Source organism: Plectropomus leopardus, chromosome 2 (genome assembly GCF_008729295.1).
Source record: "Plectropomus leopardus isolate mb chromosome 2, YSFRI_Pleo_2.0, whole genome shotgun sequence".
NCBI classification, from domain to species: domain Eukaryota; kingdom Metazoa; phylum Chordata; class Actinopteri; order Perciformes; family Serranidae; genus Plectropomus; species Plectropomus leopardus.
In genome coordinates, this window is record NC_056464.1 from 6485011 (window position 1) to 6507569 (window position 22559).

The 22559-nt window shown below is 45.4% G+C and overlaps 1 protein-coding gene across 1 annotated transcript in view; it reads right to left on the reverse strand.

The window, feature by feature from the left end:
• Positions 1-1086: 1086 nt before the first annotated feature.
• Positions 1087-22559, reverse strand: part of shq1 (SHQ1, H/ACA ribonucleoprotein assembly factor) — a 47315-nt gene continuing 25842 nt past the window's right edge. Inside the window, exons 11-12 of the mRNA XM_042494012.1 lie at positions 19354-19474; positions 1087-1888 (exon numbers count right to left, since the gene is read on the reverse strand). Coding sequence (XP_042349946.1) covers positions 1270-1888; positions 19354-19474 — 740 coding nt within the window. The 3' untranslated portion in view covers positions 1087-1269. The remainder of the gene's footprint in view (positions 1889-19353; positions 19475-22559) is intronic.

The following is a 22559-nucleotide window of genomic DNA, read 5'->3' on the forward strand; positions in this document are numbered from 1 at the left end:
TGCCGCAGCCTCGCTTGCAGCCCTCATCTATCTGCCTGACATGTGCTTCCTTGTTTGTTTTCTCTCGCCTGCTAGACGCGGGGCCGATGATATTGAGCTGTGTCGACGGCGCTCCTCCATTCATGCCAGATGAATCAATCACTGCTGCGTGCTCCGCGGCCCTGTTTAGTGCCGACGGAGTCTTTTCCACTTCAATCAATGCTTTGGGAAGAGGTCGGTGCTTTTTCCTGCTATTTATTAGGGAAAGAAAAGCTCCTGAAAAGTAGCTCTGCCAGACACTTTGGCAGAGAGACGAGCAAGAACTAACAATGACAAATGTTTGTCAGGAATGACATTCTTGTTTTATTTGCCATGGAAATATACACTGAAATTGTAAATATGGGTATGGTAATAAAGCAGAGATCGGTTTCCAAAATCTACAGTATTAACCTGGATTTACCACATGGAAAGAAGGTAATAAGCAATGAAAGAAATTACCCTAAAATTAGCAAGAAATTAGCAAAAAGTACAAGATAATTACCTGAAAATTAGTTTGAAAAGTTTAAAGAAAACAATGGAGCAATTACTTTTTAAAAAAAGGTGTTTTAGAAGTATAATAATTCAGTAGCATAATTCTAAATATGTTATTATGATCATTTGAAATACAGCTTTTCCCTAGCTTTCTTTCCTAGATTTAAACAAAAAATAATTTTCTAAATCATGTTCTAAAACCAATTTCTTGCAAAGCATGCAACATTTCTTGCCAAGATGTTCATTGTCTTGTGTGTGTATGTTCAATCTTTCCCCATGTTTTTTAAAGAGCAAAGCACCACTTTGCTCAGGGTTCAAAGGTTTAAATTCCTGTAAAAGGCATCTGACAGCAGCACAAGAAAAGTGATGACGCTGCAGATTTCAGGGGTCAAATTACATTACATAATTAAAGAAAGGAGCAGAAATAAGTCATGTCAAATCAAAGCATGCTCAGAATTAATATATATATATTTGTACAGCATGTAGCAGAAAAGTCAGATAACACAGGAGGCAAAACAGACGACTTCCTGACTCTTCTTCTGTCCTCTAATGAAATAACTACAAGCACACACTCGCTCATTAAACAACCATATCATTTTAATGAGGCTTAGCAAGTTCATACATTAAGAGAATATAATTCAATAAGGTCCTTCAGAAGAGGCTCTGAGTATCATATGGAAATGAAGCCATTAAAAACCATCTGCACTCACTTAAAGAGTTCAAAATTCAAGAGTCTTTCAGGATGCATAGCGCAGTCTCTCAGCAGCTGAAGTCGCTCTCCTCCTGGACGATGAGCAGAGGGTTTCTGCGAGGACTCGGCTCTAACAAAGTCCCACTGCTGCTCCTCACAGACTCTGCACCGCTCGCCTGTGAACACTGTCTCTCTGCTTTGTAGCTGGAGTCTTGAGAGATTTTCAGCTCCTCCGCCACCCGCTCCCCCAGCTCCTGGATCAGCTGCCTGGAGCCTTCTGAGGCTGCGGGGAGGGAGTCCACCTTCCTCTCTGCTGAGGGGAGTGTGCTCGTGGGTTCCTGGGGGATGGGAGAGGCAGCCGAGGTGGGTTGGGGCTGTAGAGGGTTGTCCTTAGACGTCTCCCCTCCTCCTCCTCCTCCTCCTCCTCCTCCACCTCCTGCTCCCTCTCTGGATTCAGTGCTGCTTTGCCCTTCAGCCTCAGACTCCTCGCTCTCATCGGATGACTCGCTGCTGCTGCTGCTGTCACTGTGGGATATCAGAGCGTGCTTGGAAGCTCCCTGCTCTTCTTCTTCTTCCTCTGCCACCATTGTCGCTGCCTCCTCTAGCTCCTCAACTTCCAGCTCCAAGTCTTTTTTCCGCAGGGAGGATTTTTGTAATGTTGCGGCCAAGGCTGATATCTTCTTGGACCTGTAAAGATAAAAAAAAAAAGTAGTAAAGGAGGATGAGTAAGGAAAAATCACTTTCCTCACCTTGTGTTTGACTACAAAGACAGAAAAAAGAGAGACATCAAACTACAACTTCATCAGTGGTACCCGAGAGAGAGCAGCGACTGACTGATCGACTGGCTCTGCACACTAAAGACATAGCCACAGGATAACCATCTACAAATCTAATACCCATTAACCATATCCCATTCTGAATGCTAAGTAGACTGCGATTTGCAGAGGCGAGGGGGGCTCAATGAAATATGGAAATATGGATGTTTAATAATGTAGGGAGATGAGCTGCGCTGATACACTGAGCTCGAGCTCTTCTCCTCCCCCACTGCTGCTCTCCCTGCACGAGGTGATAAGAGACTGAGAGGGATTACAGAGAAAGCGAGGCAGACCCCTCCTCCTCCTCCTCCTCCTCCTCCTCCACCACCATCGACTCGGTCCGCACATGCAAACACGCTCACACTTTCACCTCCGCATTGTGAGAGGCTAAGCCAACAGTTGGAGGCTGCAAATGGAGCAAGAGGAGAGCGGTGATTGGTAACAATCAGAGGCAAGCAGAGGAACCTTTCATTCTGTACAAGATGTGATTTTAATATTTTAAAGAGCTCATTTGTGCTCTTTTACTTAATGATTTTAAGCACGGCCAACAGCTCCTGAGATAGATGCCAGAAAGAGAAAAAAAAAGACAGAGTATTACTGCCTTCAGTTTTATGTCTCCGCAAACCAGATTCAGTTACAGTTTACAATTATGTCCGTTAAAACATGGATGCCTCACACACATCTTCCTTCGACAGCACGGAAGATCAGACAATCAGCACAGTTTCAAGATTAGTGGCACAGACTCAGTATCTACCCAAATGTCTCCCCTTCTGTTCCTGATTTTACAACACGAAATAATGGCCAGAAAAGTGATTTACAAAACATTATAAAGTCACAGCAAAGTTGACCTTTTACATTTTGGATATATAATATTATCACTTCATCATAAGACATTTGTGTGAAAATTTATCATAATTAGTGTATAAATTCTCGTTATGGCCAATAACGTTTGATCACTAAATTCATCAGTCAGTGCTGACATTTGTGCTAAATTGGAAGAAATTCCCTCAAGGTATTCTTGAGATATCGTGCTAACGAGAATGAAACGGATGCAAGGTCACAGTGACCTTGACCTATAAGCTTTAACTACTAAATTTTAATCAGTTAATCCTTCAGTCCTAGTGGACATTTCTGCCAAACTTGAAGAAATTCTCTTTAGGTTTTTTTGGGATATTGTGTTCATGAGAATGAAATTGATGTAAGATCACGGTGACCTTGACCCATAACTTTTGATCACCAAATTTTAATTAGTTTGTCCTCAAGTCCAAGTGGATGTTTGTGCTGACTATGAAATAATTCCCTCAAGGTGTTCTCAAGATATCACATTCACAGGAAGGGGACAGACGTAACGTCACAGTTACCTTGACCTTTGACCACCAAATTTTTAATCAGTACATCACTAACTCCAAGTACATTTGTGCCAAATCTGAAGAAATTGCCTTAAAATGTTTTTGAAATATTGCGTTCAAGAGAATGAGACAGAGGCAAGATTACGGTGATCTTGACCTTTGATCCCCAAATTCTAATCACATCCTCGAGTCCAAGTGGATGTTTGTTCCAAATTTGAGGAAATTCCCTCAAGGCATTCTTGAGATACGGATGGACAACTCACAATCATAATGCCTCCATAAAAATCCTCACAGTGTGATTTTTAAACTGGATATTTTACCCAACAATCAGGCCGCAGAGAGAACTGATAGAAAAAAGCACATTTTGAGAATAAATCCTGCAGAACAGAAGCAGGGTAACCCTGAATGGCCCGACTCTGCAGTTGTGCACAAAGTCTGACTGCAATACAGTCAATAAAAGTCCGGCCGGAAAATGGCTCCGAGCTGCAGATCCACAGCTGAATGTCTCCAAAGATTAAGATTAAGAGAATGTCCTCATAAAGCAGTACATTAAACAATGTCCCTGTCCCCTTAGCTTCACTTTTATAGCTGTGTTGCCACAGAAGACACAACAGTCTCATTGAAGACAGAGAAGGTGTTTTATTGCTGATGAATGTCCTCCTACAAGGCCCCATTTGTGTAAAGCCATCAGATTGTTGGGAGGCCCCCGCCTGCACATTATTCACGCTGGGAATGCCTGCCATGCTGCCAAAAACTTAAGTGGTTGCTATTCGTCCCCCAGTGTGGCTAGGGCATGTGTGCCGCCCCTATTGCCATGGTGATTACAAGGTGACCTCTGCGGGTCACTGCGATTCAGAGTATGTCCATTTAGAGTGGGATAAAGTGTGTGTGTGTGTGTGCGTGGAGGGGCTACTCTTCCGCTGCCATTCACATTTTCACACTCGGCTCCTGGTGCCCTCTCTCTGGCCCAATTAACCCACTGCTGAGCACCAGGATGGCTCCTCATTACCGTGCAGTCCTAATGAGCTCCCTATTCTGGCGAGTAAAGTGTTTATGGAAGCAGCGTGTAGGGGCTGTGTATTCATTTAAGACCTCAGGAGGGACTGTGTAAACAGATCTTATAGTTGTGCACATTCTCCTCTTGTAAGCTGAGAAAGGGAGAAACCGGGGATGTGGGAAAGGAGGGAGATGCCCTTTCTCACATGCGCCTTAATCCAAAAATGTTTTGGCAGTTTTCTCTGTCACAACGTGGCGGCATTTGAAAACAGTAGCCAAAGTCGATTTTCCTGCTAAGGTGCTTTGGCAGCTTGCCAACGACAGAATGTGGAACAAAAAAACAAAAATCTTGAAAAATCTTCCCCCGTGGTTTTAGTCATGGAGCTTTGAGTGCAACATTCTCAGGCTACAAAAAATCTGTAAATATATTCAAATAAAACTCGCAAAAAACAAAAAAAAGAAAAGAGGTATGTAGATTTTGAAGAGGAATTTGATTGCTTTTTGCATTGATGGATGCAATATGATAATACTTTGTATTACCATATCAATCCTCTAATGCATTCTATTGATCCTGCTGTCAAATATTGTTTGTGCATGTTTCAACTATGTTTTCAAGCACACTTATATTGCATTATTATTCCATATATGAAAATGTTCAGAATTCGATACATATTCAGTTTGGCTATTCGGATTTTGGCATTTTGCAGTTAAGACGTGAGATATGCTGGTATCATTCAGGTTTTAGGAGCATTCTCTGCGTCTTAATTTGAGCTTTTCTGCAGTTTTCGACACACGACATCTTGTATTTTTACGGTCAGCCCGTAGCATTGTGCACAAAGCAACTAGTCAACAGTCTGCAAGGCTTCAGATGCTTACCCAAAAGAAAAGCCAACATTTCTGGTCGAAAGGAGAAACAAACTTTTTTTTTAAACATCATCAAAGACTCGGATATCAATAGGTTTTTGGTTATGTGCAAATATCGCAGCACCAACCTTTGCAAGAAGGTGGTTGAAGGAATGAAAGAGGGAGGCTGTGTTTGCATAGTCCAACAAGTCTGCCACAGATGAACAACTGAGACAATCATGGCACAAGCAACAGCTGTTCCACTTCTCCATATTTTGACGTAATAAACAACACGTTAAGGCACGTTAATCGGAGTATGCACGGCTGCACATAAATGGAAATATATATGTTTACAAGGGCGAAAAATCCATATTTTGCCCTTGTAAACATAGTAAGTGTTCGTGTTAGGGTTCTCACTGGAAATGTTGAAAACAAAAAAAAAAAAGAAAAATAGAATCATGCCTTTAATAAGACTAAAAGTCTACCGCCATGCTAGCGGCTTTGTGAGGCTGTAAGCTCTATGGGAAAAAAATAGCCTGTTCATTCATTTCAATAAGTCCATTCTGAAGGTGCTGAGTTGTCTGGCAAAGTTTTGCGGCAATGCAACACAGTGTCATCTAGCAGGGCATGGTGTAGGTCTGCTCATAAACTGGTTTGTTGGATCATATTCCACAGGTGGTTAAAGCAACACGTCACCACCAGCACAGCAACACAATACTTTAAGGTTATTTTTTTGGGGGGTTTATTGCATGAAAGGGGGAGAGAGGCAGCAAAGAGTCCATCCATCCATCCATCCATTTTCTTCCGCTTATCCGGGGTCGGGTCGCGGGGGCAGCAGCCTAAGCAGGGAAAACCAGACTTCCCTCTCCCCGGCCACTTCGTCCAGCTCTTCCCGGGGGACCCCGAGGCGTTCCCAGGCCAGCTGTGAGACGTAGTCTCTCCAGCGTGTCCTGGGTCTTCCCCGGGGCCTCCTACCGGTGGGACGTGCCCTGAACACCTCACCAGGGAGGCGTCCTGGAGGCATCCTAATTAGATGCCCGAGCCACCTCATCTGGCTCTTCTCAACGCGGAGGAGCAGCGGCTCTACTCCGAGCTCCTCCCGGATGACCGAGCTTCTCACCCTATCTCTAAGGGAGAGCCCAGCCACCCTACGGAGGAAACTCATTTCGGCTGCTTGTACCCGTGATCTTGTTCTTTCGGTCACTACCCTAAGCTCGTGACCATAGGTGAGGGTAGGAACGAAGATCGACTGGTAAATCGAGAGCTTTGTCTTTCGGCTCAGCTCCCTCTTCACCACGACAGACCGGTGCAGAGTCCGCATTACTGCAGACGCCGCACCGATCCGCCTGTTGATCTCCCGTTCCATCCTTCCCTCACTCGTGAACAAGACCCCGAGGTACTTAAACTCCTCCACTTGGGGCAGGACTTCGTCCCCGATCCGGAGGGGGCACGCCACCCTTTTCCGGCTGAGAACCATGGCCTCGGATTTGGAGGTGCTGATTCTCATCCCAGCCACTACACACTCGGCTGCGAACCGATCCAGTGAGAGCTGAAGGTCGCGGCCTGATGAAGCCAACAGGACCACATCATCTGCAAATAGCAGAGACCCAATCCTGAGGTCACCAAACCGGACCCCCTCAACACCCTGGCTGCGCCTAGAAATTCTATCCATAAAAGTTATGAACAGAATCGGTGACAAAGGGCAGCCATGGCGGAGTCCAACCCTCACCGGAAATGAGTTTGACTTACTGCTGGCAATGCGGACCAAGCTCCGGCACCGGTCATACAGGGAACGGACAGCCCGTATCAGGGAGTCCGAAACCCCATATTCCCGGAGAACCCCCCACAGGACTCCCCGAGGGACACGGTCGAATGCCTTCTCCAAGTCCACAAAGCACATGTGGACTGGTTGGGCAAACTCCCACGCACCCTCAAGGATCCTGCCAAGGGTCCAGAGCTGGTCCACAGTTCCACGGCCGGGGCGAAAACCGCATTGCTCCTCCTGAATCCGGTGTTCGACTATCCGGCGGACCCTCCTCTCTAGTACCCCCGAATAGACCAGGGAGGCTGAGGAGTGTGATCCCCCTGTAGTTGGAGCACACCCTCCGGTCCCCCTTCTTAAAAAGAGGGACCACCACCCCAGTCTGCCAGTCCAAGGGCACTGCCCCCGACGTCCACGCAATGTTGCAGAGTCGTGTCAGCCACGACATCCCCACAACATCCAGGGCCTTGAGGAACTCCGGGCGGACCTCGTCCACCCCCAGGGCCCTGCCACCGAGGAGCTTTTTGACCACCTCGGTAACCTCAGCCCCAGAGATAGAGGAGCCCACCCCCGAGTCCCCAGGCCCTGCTTCCCCAACGGAAGGCGTGTCGGTGGGATTGAGGAGGTCTTCGAAGTATTCCTTCCACCGATCCACAACGTCCCGAGTCGAGGTCAGCAGCGCCCTGTCGCCACCATACACAGTGTTGACGGAGCACCGCTTCCCCCTCCTGAGACTCCGGATAGTGGTCCAGAACCTCTTCGAAGCCGTCCGGAAGTCGTTTTCCATGGCCTCACCTAACTCCTCCCACGCCCGGGTTTTCGCCTCGGCGACCGCCGCCGCCGCACTCCGCTTGGCCTGTCAGTACCTGTCTGCTGCCTCCGGAGTCCCACAGGCCAAGAAGGCCCGACAGGACTCCTTCTTCAGCTTGACGGCACCCCTCACCGCCGGTGTCCACCAGCGGGTTCGGGTGTTGCCGCCCCGACAGGCACCGACCACCTTACAGCCACAGCACCGGTCGGCCGCGTCAGCAATGGAGGCACGGAACACGGCCCACTCGGACTCAATGTCCCCAGCCTCCCCCGGGACATGGTCGAAGCTCTTCCGGAGGTGGGAGTTGAAGCTCCTTCTGATGGGAGACTCTGCCAGACGTTCCCAACAGACCCTCACAATGCGTTTGGGTCTGCCAGGTCTGACCGGCGTCCTCCCCCACCATCGGAGCCAACTCACCACCAGGTGGTGATCGGTTGACAGCTCCGCCCCTCTCTTCACCCGAGTGTCCAAGACATACGGCCGCAAGTCCAACGATACGACTACAAAGTCGATCACTGAACTGTGGCCTAGGGTGTCCTGATGCCAAGTGCGCATATGGACACCCTTATGCTTGAACATGGTGTTCGTTATGGACAATCTGTGGCGAGCACAGAAGTCCAATAACAAAACACCACTCGAGTTCAGATCGGGGGGGCCATTCCTCCCGATCACACCCCTCCAGGTCTCACTGTCGTTGCCAACGTGAGCGTTGAAGTCCCCCAGCAGAACGAGGGAGTCCCCAGAAGGAGCACTCTCCAGCACCCCCTCTGAGGACTCCAAAAAGGGTGGATACTCTGAACTGCTGTTTGGACCATAGGCACAAACAACAGTTAGGATCCGTCCCCCAACCCAAAGGCGGAGGGAGGCTACCCTCTCATTCACCAGCGTAAACTCCAACGTACAGGCACCGAGCCGGGGGGCAATAAGTATTGCCACCCCTGCCCAGCGCCTCTCACCAGTGGCAACTCCAGAGTGGAAGAAAGTCCATCCCCTCTCGAGAAGACTGGTTCCGGAGCCCAAGCCATGCGTCGAGGTGAGGCCGACTATATCTAGTCGGAACTTCTCAACCTCGCGCACCAGCTCAGGCTCCTTCCCCACCAGAGAGGTGACATTCCATGTCCCCAGAGCTAGCTTCTGCAGCCGAGGATCGGACCGCCAAGGTCCCCACCTTCGGCTGCCGCCCAGCTCACATTGCACCCGACCCCTACGGCCCCTCCTATGGGTGGTGAGCCCACAGGAAGGAGGTCCCATGTCACCTCTTCGGGCTGTGCCCGGCCGAGCCCCATGGGTAAAGGCCCGGCCAAGCCCCATGGGTAAAGGCCCGGCCACCAGGTGCTCGCCATCGAGCCCCACCCCCAGGCCTGGCTCCAGGGGGGGGCCCCGGTGACCCGCGTCCAGGCGAGGGGAACTCTGGACCATTGATTGTCATCATCATAGGGGTCTTGTGAGCTACACTTTGTCTGGTCCCTCCCTTAGGACCTGTTTGCCATGGGTGACCCTACCAGGGGCATGAAGCCCCCGACAACTGAGCTCCTAGGATCACTGGGACACGCAAACCCCTCCACCACGATAAGGTGGTAGCTCAGGGAGCAAAGAGTCGAGGCCGGAATTTGAGCCCGCGGGTATGACTTTTCTAGGTATTTGGTCATAACCCAAACAAACTGAATTGTTGACCTGATGATGGCGCTAGATTTAAAATTTAAGGGATCACCAAAGTGATATATCCACAGGGGGAGAATGAATGTTTGAACCAAGTTTCATGGGAATTCGTCCAATCGGTGTCAAGACATTTCCCTCTAAACCTCAAATGTGAATCTCATGATGGCCTTTGAGGAATGATCTGGGGATAAAAAGTCATTATGATACATTTTCTGGACATTGTGGATGTCTGTACCAATTTAATGGCAATGCATTTAATAGCTTTTGAGATATTTTAATCTAAACCAAAGTGGTGAACCAACCGACCAACACTGCTAACCCTGGACCATGAAAATTAATCTGCTTAATGCGCCATGGAGGATAAGCTAATTTTCTAATTTATACATACAAATGCACCACATTGGAAGACTTCCCAAATCATTCTGTGCATTACAAATTAATGATGAGTTCTGGAGACACCTTGTCTTGCTTTAGCCTATTCCCCAAGCACAATCATGTCAGTTAAAAAGTCTGAGGATGCAAACAACATCAAACCACTGCATTCTTTGGATAACTGACTCCGGCTATTTTGCGGTCTTCATGTGTGAAAGCCACTAAAGACAGACACAACTTCAGCTAAGATCCCTAAAACTTTTTAAAACAATGACAAAGTGGCTTTTCCCACAGCGACTACAGGATATCGAGACATTAATGTGACCTGGGCTAATGATGATGAGGGTGCGCAGGCTGTATGGAGCCTGTTTAGGTCCCAGGCTCTATAAAAGCCACGTGAGAGCTTCCTGTAGCGTGGCTGGGGCAGAAGAGCCTCCTGCAGCACAGCCACTTCAAAGACTGCCCTGTATTCTCTTTCCCCCCGTGGGAAGTCATTATTGAGTTAGCATTGGGGAGGCGCGCTTGTTTTCTCTCCCCTCCCTTGCTCTGTGGTTGGAGAAGCTCTGCCTGCGGTGAATACAAAGGCTGTGTCCAGGAGGGGGAGGGATAATGTTGTACACAATCCAGTCATTACTACACTGCTGTTGTGGCTTGCCTTCATTAAACGGAGGAGGGGTGGTGTTTTCAAGGTTGGAAAACTTCTGGCGAGACAAAGACGCCTCCATCTGCCAAAGTCTTTAGATGAGAATGGGATGTGTGTGTGTATATGTGCGTGTGTGTGTGCGCGAGAGCCGAGCTAAATTACAATCTGACATTTCTTTCATCGGCCTGGTGTTCATTGAAAGAGCGACTCATTCAGGGCGTCTGTGCTCTTGAAAACATCTCAGATAAAGCTTGTCCTCAGATGTATAAATCTGTGTAATACGAGCACCAGATTTCTTCAGCGTAACTCGCAAAATGCATCATTCACTAGCTGAGGGGGATAAAAGCCGATGCTGGGAGATGTGATCCGTCACTGTGACTGAATGCTGGAAAGGTCTGAGGCATTGGATGCCACTCCGATTCCAGAAATGAGAAACACAGATGTATTTATTCAACACGCCAATGTTCCAGACCAGACTTATAGCTGCCTATGAAAGACTTATTGTACTGAACAAGCACTGATTCATCATAAGTATCTGTTGACTGTCAGGTAAATGTCTCTACGGGTCCAAAATGGTGGACCCGAATGCTGATCAATGTGGGAATTTAATTCTGAGATCTGATTTGACCTGACAACTTTTAAAAATATATACGCAAATCAAAACCATTATGTTTGTGGAAGAGCATATCTGGGTCTATTTCATCCTAAAAAAACTGTTAATTAACATTCCTTCTAAAAACTGCTAAAAATGTTTATCATGTTGGATACACAGCCTGCATAAATAATGGATGTCGAACTGTGGTGCCATTCATTGGTTTGTGGACTGCAGTTTTGAAGCTTCGAGTTTGGCATTTCGTCCCTCTCAATCCTGTATCTTTGAAGCCAAAAATGACCAGATTTAGATGAGAGGGCGGAGCTACGGATGAGCAAGGAATGGATTGGACTCATATACCCCTATTTCCACCAAAACACAGGTAAACCCACTCAAACTGGGCTATAGACTGCTTTCCCATGCCAGTAGACCTGAACTCTGTACACGGTTCTGCAGCAGATGAATATGCCTTACTGTATGTGTTTTTTGTGGTGCGTCATGTTCAGCATCACGGACATGCCAGAAAACATGTTCATAATCAGGTTTCTATGACGACCACAGCACAAGTAGATGCAGCAGCCAGTAGCTCTTCAAATCCTTGCTACTTTTTGCTATATTTTTCTCCTTTTTTTGGCTCCATGGCCACTTCTGTTGAAGCATGACTTTTCTATGATAGAGAAGCACTTATCAACATTGGGAGAAGTTGTGTGGGTCTTAACACAGCAGACCACGAGAGAATCCCCACCAGTGACATGTACGGAGTGGCAAGTCTGACCAGAGGGGAGAAACGAAACCTAAGGCGCCGGACAAGGAGAGGAAGGAGAGCCGGCATCAGGGCAAGGCTGCTCTGCGCACATCTTGACATGGTTAAACATTCTGGATCAAGCCGTCGCACTGGATGGACGGACCTTTTGGGAGCCATTTAGACACAAGACTCTGATGTAAATTTAAAAAATGCACTGCAGGATTTCAATGATGCCACCAGCAGCAGCATACCCAAGGAACTGGATGGAATTTTTTATAGTAGCTGCAGATTTTTTAATCAACTAATCCTTAAACTCCAATGTTGTAGCAGGATCAAGGACAACAGTAATTTTGTGTTATAAACTTGGTTTAAAAAATGACCAATAAATCTACTTAATATGAATGGAGGCTGTAAAAACTCTACAGCGGTCACTTCTTTTTATGTATATCTTACTTATCTTACGCCATTGCATCTCGCCAGTTAAGGAGCTAAAAATAGCACATTCACCCAGGAGTTTTCTTTCCAACAATGCTGTTCAAAGCAAATACCTGTGACTACTGAAGAGTCATTGACTCGGATGTGAATGCTGATCGTTACTGTTCCCATTACATTAAAAGCTGTTTTGAAATTCATTTAAAAGCCAATATTTGCTGATACCGACGACTTGTTGATATTACTGTTCATCACTGAACAGAATGTAAAAACGAATCTACAAAATTCAGCTTGATTTTTCTTTAAAACAAACAAACATTTTGGTATGGTAGAGCAGAAGAAGGAATGTGAACAAATTCGTAAAAACCCTCCACTGACATGATTCCATTTTATTTCCCACATCATCATTTAAGTTTAAAAGTCAGGCTGAAAGTTTTATCTTCACTGTAGGAGACTTTGGTTTGGGTTGTGCTCAAAGGCGCCCTCAGGCTTGGACTTTTCAGTGTTATTTTTCAACACTGCAGCTTGGCAAGCTTAAATTTTCAGTTTGACTCAACTGTTGGGATTGTGGGATTTTTTTTTTTTTTACTACAAACTATGTTCAGCTCATGACTATCTACTTTTACTGCTTCCTCTAACTTTTTGATTCAAGTACTCCCTTGGACATTTAAGCACTGTATTAATAGCTGTCCAGTGTGTGTGTTCCATATTCAGCTGTTAGCATCTCATTATATGTCTAAAAGTGACAAAAATTATGTTAGGAGCTGTTGTTTGATCAGCATCTGTTTAGATGTACAGAGCTTTGAGGCTGCAAAGACAGACGAAATCTCTTCACTGTGATCGGTTGTAAAAACTGGAGTGGGCACTCCAAACATGCATAGAGGAAATTATGCAAACACAGTGTGTAAGTATGTGTTTAAGATGAGCCTGTGTATTCAAGACAAGAAGCTGGAGTGGCCACATGCTGGGAGGAAATCTGTACTACTTATCCCTGTTAGCTGTCAGACATTTGCATCTTTGTTCTCCCCAGCGGGGGCCTCTAAGATCTCCTTCAGTGCTGTGGCTAACATCTGATAGAGCAGCTCCATTATCTGTTTCAAAGCCTTCAGGATGGCCGTTTGACAGTCGTGTGTTGCTGCCTGGTGCTTTCCAGCAAACATCTGGTTGTCACATCAGCTGTGTGGTTGAGGGAAGGGGGGGGCAGCAGAACAATTCCCCATTTTCACCCACATGGGGAGCATCGCACCAGAGAAGCAGCCTGCGACACCTAATTTTAATTCTCCTGTGAAAAGCCCAAGAGCACAAGTTAAATGAAAACACCTATTACGCAAAGTAGCCAGGGCGGAAATCTGGGTAATAAGTGCTTTAAAATCACAAAGAGGTGTACTGAGGTGAATTGACCACCCGAGCCTGACGGGGGGGATGGGTGTTAACACCACACCACCATGCACAAGTGCATTTCCAAGGCGTTAACCACAGGTCTTGGCTGACACGCTGACCCAGTGCTTGACCCCGTTGCCCTGAGACGATCCCGCTTGTTGGAGCTCCAGATGCTATTCCCTGGGGGGGAGCTGCTGTCAGAGTGGCCGACTCTTCCCCCGTGAGCTATTGTCATGCACACAATGCTGAGGACGAATGAGAAGAGGGAGGAGGAGAGCATGTGGAAATCCGGAGGGCTGGTTCGTCCTCCAGAAATAAAAGGATGGTCTGAGGGGGAAAAAAAATGTCTACAACTTCATTTCTGGCAGTTTCCTTTGTCGTTTTCATGCAGCATTGCACACGTTCTTGTCTTCATTGTTCCCTGTGTCTTCAATGAAAACAACAGCCACTGTTTTTTTGGGGACTGCTCACTTCACACCTTCCATTCACAACTGTTGGAGTCTGTCCATGCAGCTGTTGCAGCGCGAGGCTCGGTTTATCCTGGAACCATTTCTTGTCAATTTTCCAGGCTCTGGAGCGTGTGACTGTCCGATTCCCACATTGTACAGACACAGTCACAGTATCCCCACAAAAAATCCCAAAACAAACAAAAACACATACAAAGAGCCATTTTTCCCTTTCTATAGGGCGTCAACAGGTATAAGATACTTCAAATTAATGGTTGATAAGACCTTTTAAAGATTATTTTTAACCAAATTTAAGACAGATTTTTCATCCTTTTCTTATCCTATATTGAACATCTTGTTATAGTGCAATGTTTTGGCGGGAAACCTTGGGTTCTAGCCTACAGGTTGATGCAATTTGACACATGCCACCCACCCAAACACTAGCCGTATTTGCACTGCCTGTTCAAGGCAGGAATATCACACCATAATGCTGCCTTGCCGATCGCTGAAAGGGAATACAGAGTGGTCTCGCCTTAGCCCCGAGGTAACAGCGCTGTAACGGGGTCTATGTGAAACATAACGCCGGAAAGATGTGACCATGAGCGGTATGAGTGTGATGCTTTGACAACGTGTTTATGTGTGTGTCCCACCGCAGGAGATTTAAAAAGCAGTGACAAAGAAGACAGTGGCCGTAATGTCTGCAAAATGGTAAAACAATTAGAGTCAGGAGCTCCTTACCTTGAGTGTAAAGGACAAGATCAGCTGTCACATAACAGAGAAGGTACTGACATGTTATGCCTTTGTTATTGTTTGGAAAGCGTGTGTATAATATGTCACACCTGAGGCGGATGCTTGTGTGTTACATGTCATGCCTGTCATGCCTCTTTTGATCGCGGGATGCCACGATGCATGTATAATCACACACAGGTGCGGAGTGATTCCCCATTGTTTGGTTCTATGTAAAAATTCAGGGGCAATATAAAAGGGGGACTTCATTGCAGCTCTATAGTGCAGTCTCGGTTTGGAAGTGGCTACTGTTGCAAAAAAGGTAAACCAGCTTCTCAAGGTAATGACCTGGTCACCCAATTCCCCAGATCCCAATCTAATCGAGCATCCATGGGACTTGTCGGTACCCACCTCACAACCCACAGGACTCAAAGGATTTGCCCTGCTGCCAGACACCACAGGACACCCCCAGAGGTCTTGTGTCCATGCCTTGACAGGTCAGAGCAAAGTCCAATCCATAGAATTTCCGATCAGAGAATTACATTGTAACGAGAGAATCACTGCTATTAACTTCACGTGTCGGTGGTTTTAATGTTGGGGCTGATCAGTGCTTGTAGAGCCATGCAGAGGTAGGTTTTATGTATGGATATGGTTAGTAGAGTGAGTTAGTGCTGATCTACATTTTACAAACAGGGAAGTGCAAGTATAAAATAAAAACACAAATTTTGTGTAAAGATTTGCGACATCAGTGATGTAGAAGATGGTTATGGTGAGGAGAGGCGTTAAGTTCTTGTGGCAATTAAGACCTCATAAATTCAAAATTTAAGACTCTTAATTGACTTTTAAGCCCTAATATCTATTAATAAAATGAATTTAAGACATTTATTGACCTTTTAAAGTCTTAAAATGGCCATCTGAAATCAATCAGTTGTGCTGTGTTTCCTTGAATTTGTGAGGAAAATGGCTAACGTGTTGAATCATTGATTGATTGGGGACCAAACAATTCCATAACACCATTTATGAATTCTAACACAAGTTGTGCAGTATGATCCAAGCGTCATTTATCCGGGCTCAGAATTCAGGAGGCATGTGTTTTCGTCAGGAACTCAAGGTAACACTGCATGACTAATTGATTTACAAATGGCCATTTTGTGGTTAAAAACCTGCAGACAATAATGACTTCAAAAGGAAACATGAATCTACCTCACTTCCCTCCTCTCAGACGAACCCTCTAGCACATCACTTTTTTTTTCCTGCTAGAATCTAATTGACCCAATTAATGAGGGTGGGTGGGTGGTTTCAAGTGAAGCGGTGCTGAAAAAGGAAGTTGTAGCCCTTCTGATTTCACTGAGGTACTGTAACACAACACCAGGCCTATGAGCTTTGTCTGCGCTGGCTGCCATGAATCTACACTGGCGTCTCTCCAAGCTTTTTGATAAAGGGACAGACGACAAAGACAGAGAGAGAGAAAGTGAGGCGACTTGCTTTTTCTTTTTCGGTCCAGCAGCTCTGCGGGGGCTTTGGCATCTGAGGACCTCCAAATGCATACCCTGAAACTAATGAACTGGAGCCTGCTGCTCAATTTGGAAGGATACTCAGTGCTAACAATAATTGGGATTAGATGGGCGTGTGAGTTCAAAGTGTTTCCGCAGAGGAAATATGTGTTTAAATTCTGGAAACTGTGACCACTGCGGCGCAAAATAAAATAAAGTTCCAAATCAGTGAGACAAAGTGAAGAGCAATTTGCTTTGAGGTTGCACTCTTTATTTCATTGCGCAGGGTTCTGCTCAGACTCTGTGTGTCAGAGTAAAGGGGAGCGCCTGCCCCGAGGCTTAAATCAGAGTGAAGTCTTTACGAGGTTGTAAATTTGAGACCGATGTCTCGGCAGTCAGAGCAACTTTAGGAGGAGAAATGCATGTGGGACGGAGCGGAGATTAAATAAATCAACCCCCCTCCGGCCCAACAAACATCCATTAATCGCTATGTCCATCATGCGCAGCTGATCGCGTCTGCCTTGGCGGCTGCGCGTGGTGACAAGATACGGGGATTGCACCGGGGGTATAGATTACATCTCATCTTACCGCTCGGCTCCCAGAGGCGACTCACTTAACGGAGGATGACTTATCCCGCGCGGGGGAGAATATCTCGCACTGAAGAAAGCAATGCCTACACGATCTGTCATCAAACCTGTCAGACGACACAAAAGGGGCTGCCACAACAAACCGCATGTAAGATAGCGAAGGTTTGGTCTGTGAAAACCGCAGGCCTAACTCTCCTGTGCTGCTTTGCATTTTAACTGCAGGCTCCTTTTAATATCATACTGCAAACACGGCGAACATAGTTTCAGGAACCGCATGTGAGGATTGCATGGTATTACAGAGCGTGAGCCATATTGAAACAACAAAAATGATGCCTGACTGCTCTTTCAAGTGGTTGGAGACAGAAGTGGTTTTACTAATCCCCATGTTTTCTTCACAACATGACAGCTCATATGCAAGGACAAAACAAACTTACTTTATTGACAGGAAAAAAAACGAAACAGAAAAGGGAAATGTAACAATTCAACATGTCGCTGCTATGAGAGCACGGGCTAATCCATTTAATGATCGATGCGGGGCGTAGTAGGAGTCAGCATGTTAGGTCAAGCTGACATTTAGTCGCAATGTACAGTGGAGGAGGAGGAGGTAGGGGAGGCTCCGGTGCCTCTCAACTAAGAGAGTGATTGAGTTTTTCAGTGAGTTGACAGAATCCCGTTTTACACTGCCTGTCTAAGGCCAGAATATTGTTTTGTTAAACCACCTATCGCAGAATGGGTCGCATGGGAGGTGGTAAAAGCACCAAAATGGTGTCTGTATGAAAAGGGACAGCCAGCAGAAAGGCATCATGGGCAGGAAAAGTGTGGTGTTTTGATGTGTTATGTGTTTGACCCACCATGGGAGATTTTAAATGCAGCTGATTGCAGCTCGTCATGCCTATTTTTGTTCCACGTTGCAGGCATGCTGTCTAAAATCGCACACTATTGCGGAATGATGCCGCCGTTGTTTGGTTTTGTGTAAAAAATGAAAAGGAGACATAAAGAGGGGACTTCATAGCAGCTCCATAGCGAGATCTCTGTAAAAAAAGGGCTTATAAAAGGGACAACTGGTGGGACAAGATCATGAGCAGGACAAAATAATGAGATTCGGGAGCTCCTTTTCCTCAGAGCAGAGGACAAGAGCTGTTGTGTTAAACATCACGCCCATGACGCCTCTTCTGTTTCCGCAATGAGGCCTGCTACTTAAAATCACACATTAGGGTGTCATGCTGCTTCAGTCGTTTGGGTGTGTATAACAATGCAAAGGCGACACAAAGAATTGACATAAGCCACGTTTAGATTAGAACGGCCCATTAAAAATGGAAAAGTCTTTCCTTTGCACCTAAAAAAAAATCCACGTTCATATGATAACACGTGAAAGCGATCCTTGTGTACATGGATCTGCAAAAACAACAGAAAACGCTGTAGTATGCATGCCAGGCCATTAGTTGTCGGTGTAACTTTGTAATGACACACTAAAGAAGAAGCACAACACACATGCACAAAGTGCAGCTGTGACATCACCGTTCTCACAGGATCTGCGCATTGTGAGTTTACACAGCGTACAAAAGATAACTCTCTGGAACCCGGTTTCAAAAGTTTGCATTTTCAGACCCCCAAAACGCTGTTTTCACAACAAAACCACAAAAAAGTTAAACATTTCACGCAGGAACCGCCGCTGTGTAAGTTGCCTCTTAGTGGCAGCTCTATAGTGCGATCTCTGTGTAAAAAGGGCTGGAGCTTCAGAGGAGACAGAAAGCCTTTAAAAGTACAAGTGTGTCTTCTTAGAAAGACATCATTCCCACCCATTAAGATTCCAAAAATGTAGAAATGAGAATGTGAGGAGGAGGAGATGAGGGGAAGGAGAAGGGGAGGGGTGGGGGCACTAAATCCCTGCAGACCTTTTATCGTGTCTGCATCTGGGCGCCGAGCCTACAACATCAGGCACACATTTTTCAACTGGGCTTTTTCCAGACGAGCACACCACTTGGCTGAACCCTGGCCAAGAGTAAAACAGAGCTCATTACTGAGTAATGTGCTCGCAGGCTCACAATTGAAATGTGTAAGTAATTGTAAAATATGTGCTCGGAGGAGGAGAGAGCCATCAAACCTGTATCATTTGGAGGGAAAAAAAAGTGCAGATTTTGCGTGCCTGGCTACACTCGCGGAAGATATGAGAAGCCCTTGCATACACACAACACACACACACGCACACATGTGCGCTCTTAAAACTTTCATACGGACTGAATGTGCTGAGTGCAGCTGGCTCTTTTAAGACTCACTGATGGTATTTTTGACACATGATAATGGAGACAAGGGAGACTGCATCTCTCGCTGCTTCGGTCATTCAATTGGCCCCGCTGTGACAAATGACTCGTCTAATCCTCTCCTCTAAAGCACTGATGCATCATGGGGGCTGAGTGGCACTTTCCTACAGCTCTCGAGGTCTGAAGATGAAGGTCTATGATGTGTGTGTGTATAGGTTTGTGTGTATGTTACGAACTTACTTGACCCTCTGGATCCAGATGCAGTAGTCTGTGATGTACAGATCGTTCAGAATGTAGGCCGGCTCGTTCTCTCGGAACACTTTGTGGATATCCAGCAGGCATTTGAGGACACAGGCTTTCCCTGGGCACAGGAACACACCGTGGCAGGCAAATGGAAAAACAGTGTTATTCGCGCTCGGTATTAAGGATGACAATGCACTCCAGCTGCTGGCAGACGCAGCATGCATCTAAAGGCTTGCAGTCATTGTTCCATACATAAAAGCCAAGGTACAGGATCAGAGGAAAATCCCAGCGAGCTGCACAGTAATTTGATCCATACGTTTTTTTTAAAGAAGAGTTCCTGGTTAAGAAGTGGTTTGTCTGAGACAAAAGAGCCAAAGACGACTCTATTTTTGGCACTCGATCTGTCAATTTAATGGCGGCTCCACTCAGACTTTTCCGTCGCAAACGGGTTTGCCTTGATCTGTTGAGAAAATAGCACTTTTGATGGTTTTCCACTTGACAGTCATTCAAGTTAGCCCATTCAGCATCACTCTAGTCCTAATGTGAATCTTTGTGATCTGACAAACCTGAGAGCCTTTTTTAAAACTTTCACAGAAATCAATAATTCAACCCAGCAAGGTAACAAACTGCAGTGTTTTTTTTTCTTTTTTACTGATGGCAATAAGTCCAAAATAGGTCACTTAATTACACAGTTCTCAAATGTCTATTTTTGTTTGGTGCTCAAAAAAATCATTCTCTCAAAATCCTGTCTGGTCGTAAATGAAGAGCATCAACTTGTAAAAGCATTCGAGCCCGAGGGAGTCTATCAAACAAGAGTGTAGAACACGGCTACAATCTTATCGTGACAATTCTCTCGTCTGGATTTGCCACCCACTCTGACTCACCACTTAAGCTTTTGAACTAAATATATTTAACTTTGCCACTTTTCAAAACCGGTGTCGAATTGGTATGCAGTATGATGTATGGATTGGACACAGCTACTGTGTGGAAGCCTGCTGTTTGGATCAGCCGCTGCAAAACTCTGGAGATGCTCCAGATAGACGAGTGTGATAGAACTGGGCTCATGCTCAAACAAAACCGTTTGATTGTTCCTCCACCCTGAATGCAAATGTTTCCTGCCAAAGAAGATGTATTTGTAAGTTTGATGGAACACTTTTTTTTTCTTTTTTCTCAATGCTTTGAACGCCATAAACAAAATTCCAGTCAGCTCTATGGGATTTGGTTGGGGGCAGCAGAAATCAAGATGAATATCTTTAAATCTTGGCACATAAAACTGCATTGTTAGATACCACATACTGCGGCTCCTAGTGAGGAAATATGTGCTCTTTGAGGACATGAGTGCAGTAATGCCCTAAAGCTGGGGTGGGTATTTTTATTTTTATTTTATTTTTCTGTCAAAAATCCCATAATAAACTTCCAAGTTTGTTGTAACTCAAGTGGACTGACAGAAAACTTCTGCACCTCTTGGCTCCGTTTTTAAGTTTTTGTGAAAATCAAGCCTGCGAAGGGAGACTTTGGCCAATCACAGGTCATTTCAGAGAGATGGCGATCCTATTGGCTGATGCTCATGTGTTACATGTCACACCCGTCATGCCTCCTTTGATCATGGGATGCCATGATGCAGTGTTTTATCACACACTGGAGCGGAATAACGCTGCCGTCTTTTGGTTTTGCAAAAAAGTATAGGGTCAGTACAAAAATACAAAAATACAAAAACAGAGTACACTAGTACACTAGATAATGCTCCCATGAACATTTATTATAACCATGTGTGACATTTTGGGCCAAAGCCCTTCTTCATTTTTTTTTTTTGCGACTTTTTTCAATATAAAGGGGGGGCTATTGTCATTATTATTATTATGTTTATTATCTGTTTAACTTAAAAAAGTAAAGTTACTAAACACTTTGACATAGACTTCAATAAAATTCTTCATTTTATTTCCTTTCAACTGTCTTAAGTTAGTGTGGATTTTGTTTGCACAGTGTTCCTTCTGGTATGTTTCAGCATGTGATGCGGTCTGCAATCAATTACAGAAGGTTAATAGAGATTTAAACATATCATCTGCCAGCCAAAGTCTGTAAACTATCAAACATGTTTATCTCTTAAATGGCGAGAGCTTTTTGTTACAGTGCTTATGACATGGTTTATGGTCGACACCTGCACTTTGGAAACACGCTCTGAGATCGTTTTAGTTAGCTCGCAGCGGCTTTCCACACCACAAACGCACCACACAGAATCTCCATTTGTTTTTCTGACAAATGACTTTTCCCTGAAGCATACAAGCGTCCAAACTGCCACAGCACTTCTCCCTCCAATCAAGCGTATAAATAGCCTTGTGATGTGGCCTACGATCCGCTGAGGGCAAGAGAAAATGCTCCTCTGCACCGCCGCGGAGCTGGTTGGCATTGTCCAGAGAGATTCCAGCCCAATCAAAATAAACAGCGCACTCGCAGTGAGGAAAACCTTAAACAAACATTTGGTTCTCATTTAAGAATGGGATCGTATACAGCAAACTGTGCTCTTGAATTCAGGACTTGGATTGTGTCAGGCAAAAACACACAGGCTTCCAAGATCTGACTTTTTTTTTCACAGGGGAGATTCATGAGTTTGTATGAATTCAGAGGGAAGGGTTGCTCTCGGTTCAACGCTGATATTCTTGGTGAGATGCCCAAAAGAAGTGAGCAAGGCGTGTTAATTAGGCAAGAACAGGTTATCATATGAGTGGGGAAGACTGGGTAGTACAAATGTACGACAGCGATTCCTTGATGGCTGCAGAGTGAGCAGGCTTGCATAGATGTAGAAGTGGGTGTAAAGAGGAAAAAAAACAACAATGCCTGCTCTGTCTTCTGGACAAAAATGCAGAGATTCCAAAAACTGAAGAATGACTGCAAATGACTTTTTTCTCTCATTCTGTGCTTTATCTCTGAAAAAAACAAACTTATCAACATCAATGTTCATCGAAAGAATCTGTGGCAAATTATGTAAATGAATACTTAATATGATACATGTGTCATGTGCAAGGCAATGCAAAACAATGGAATTGAAAATGTGATTAAAAAATGCTTTGGCGCATTTTATATATAGAAATTCTGAGATTAAATTACAATAAAAAATGTATCATTTGACAGCCCTAATTTCAACAGTCTAGTTTAGGACATCTAGTTTACGCGCGCGCGCACACGCACACACACACACACACACA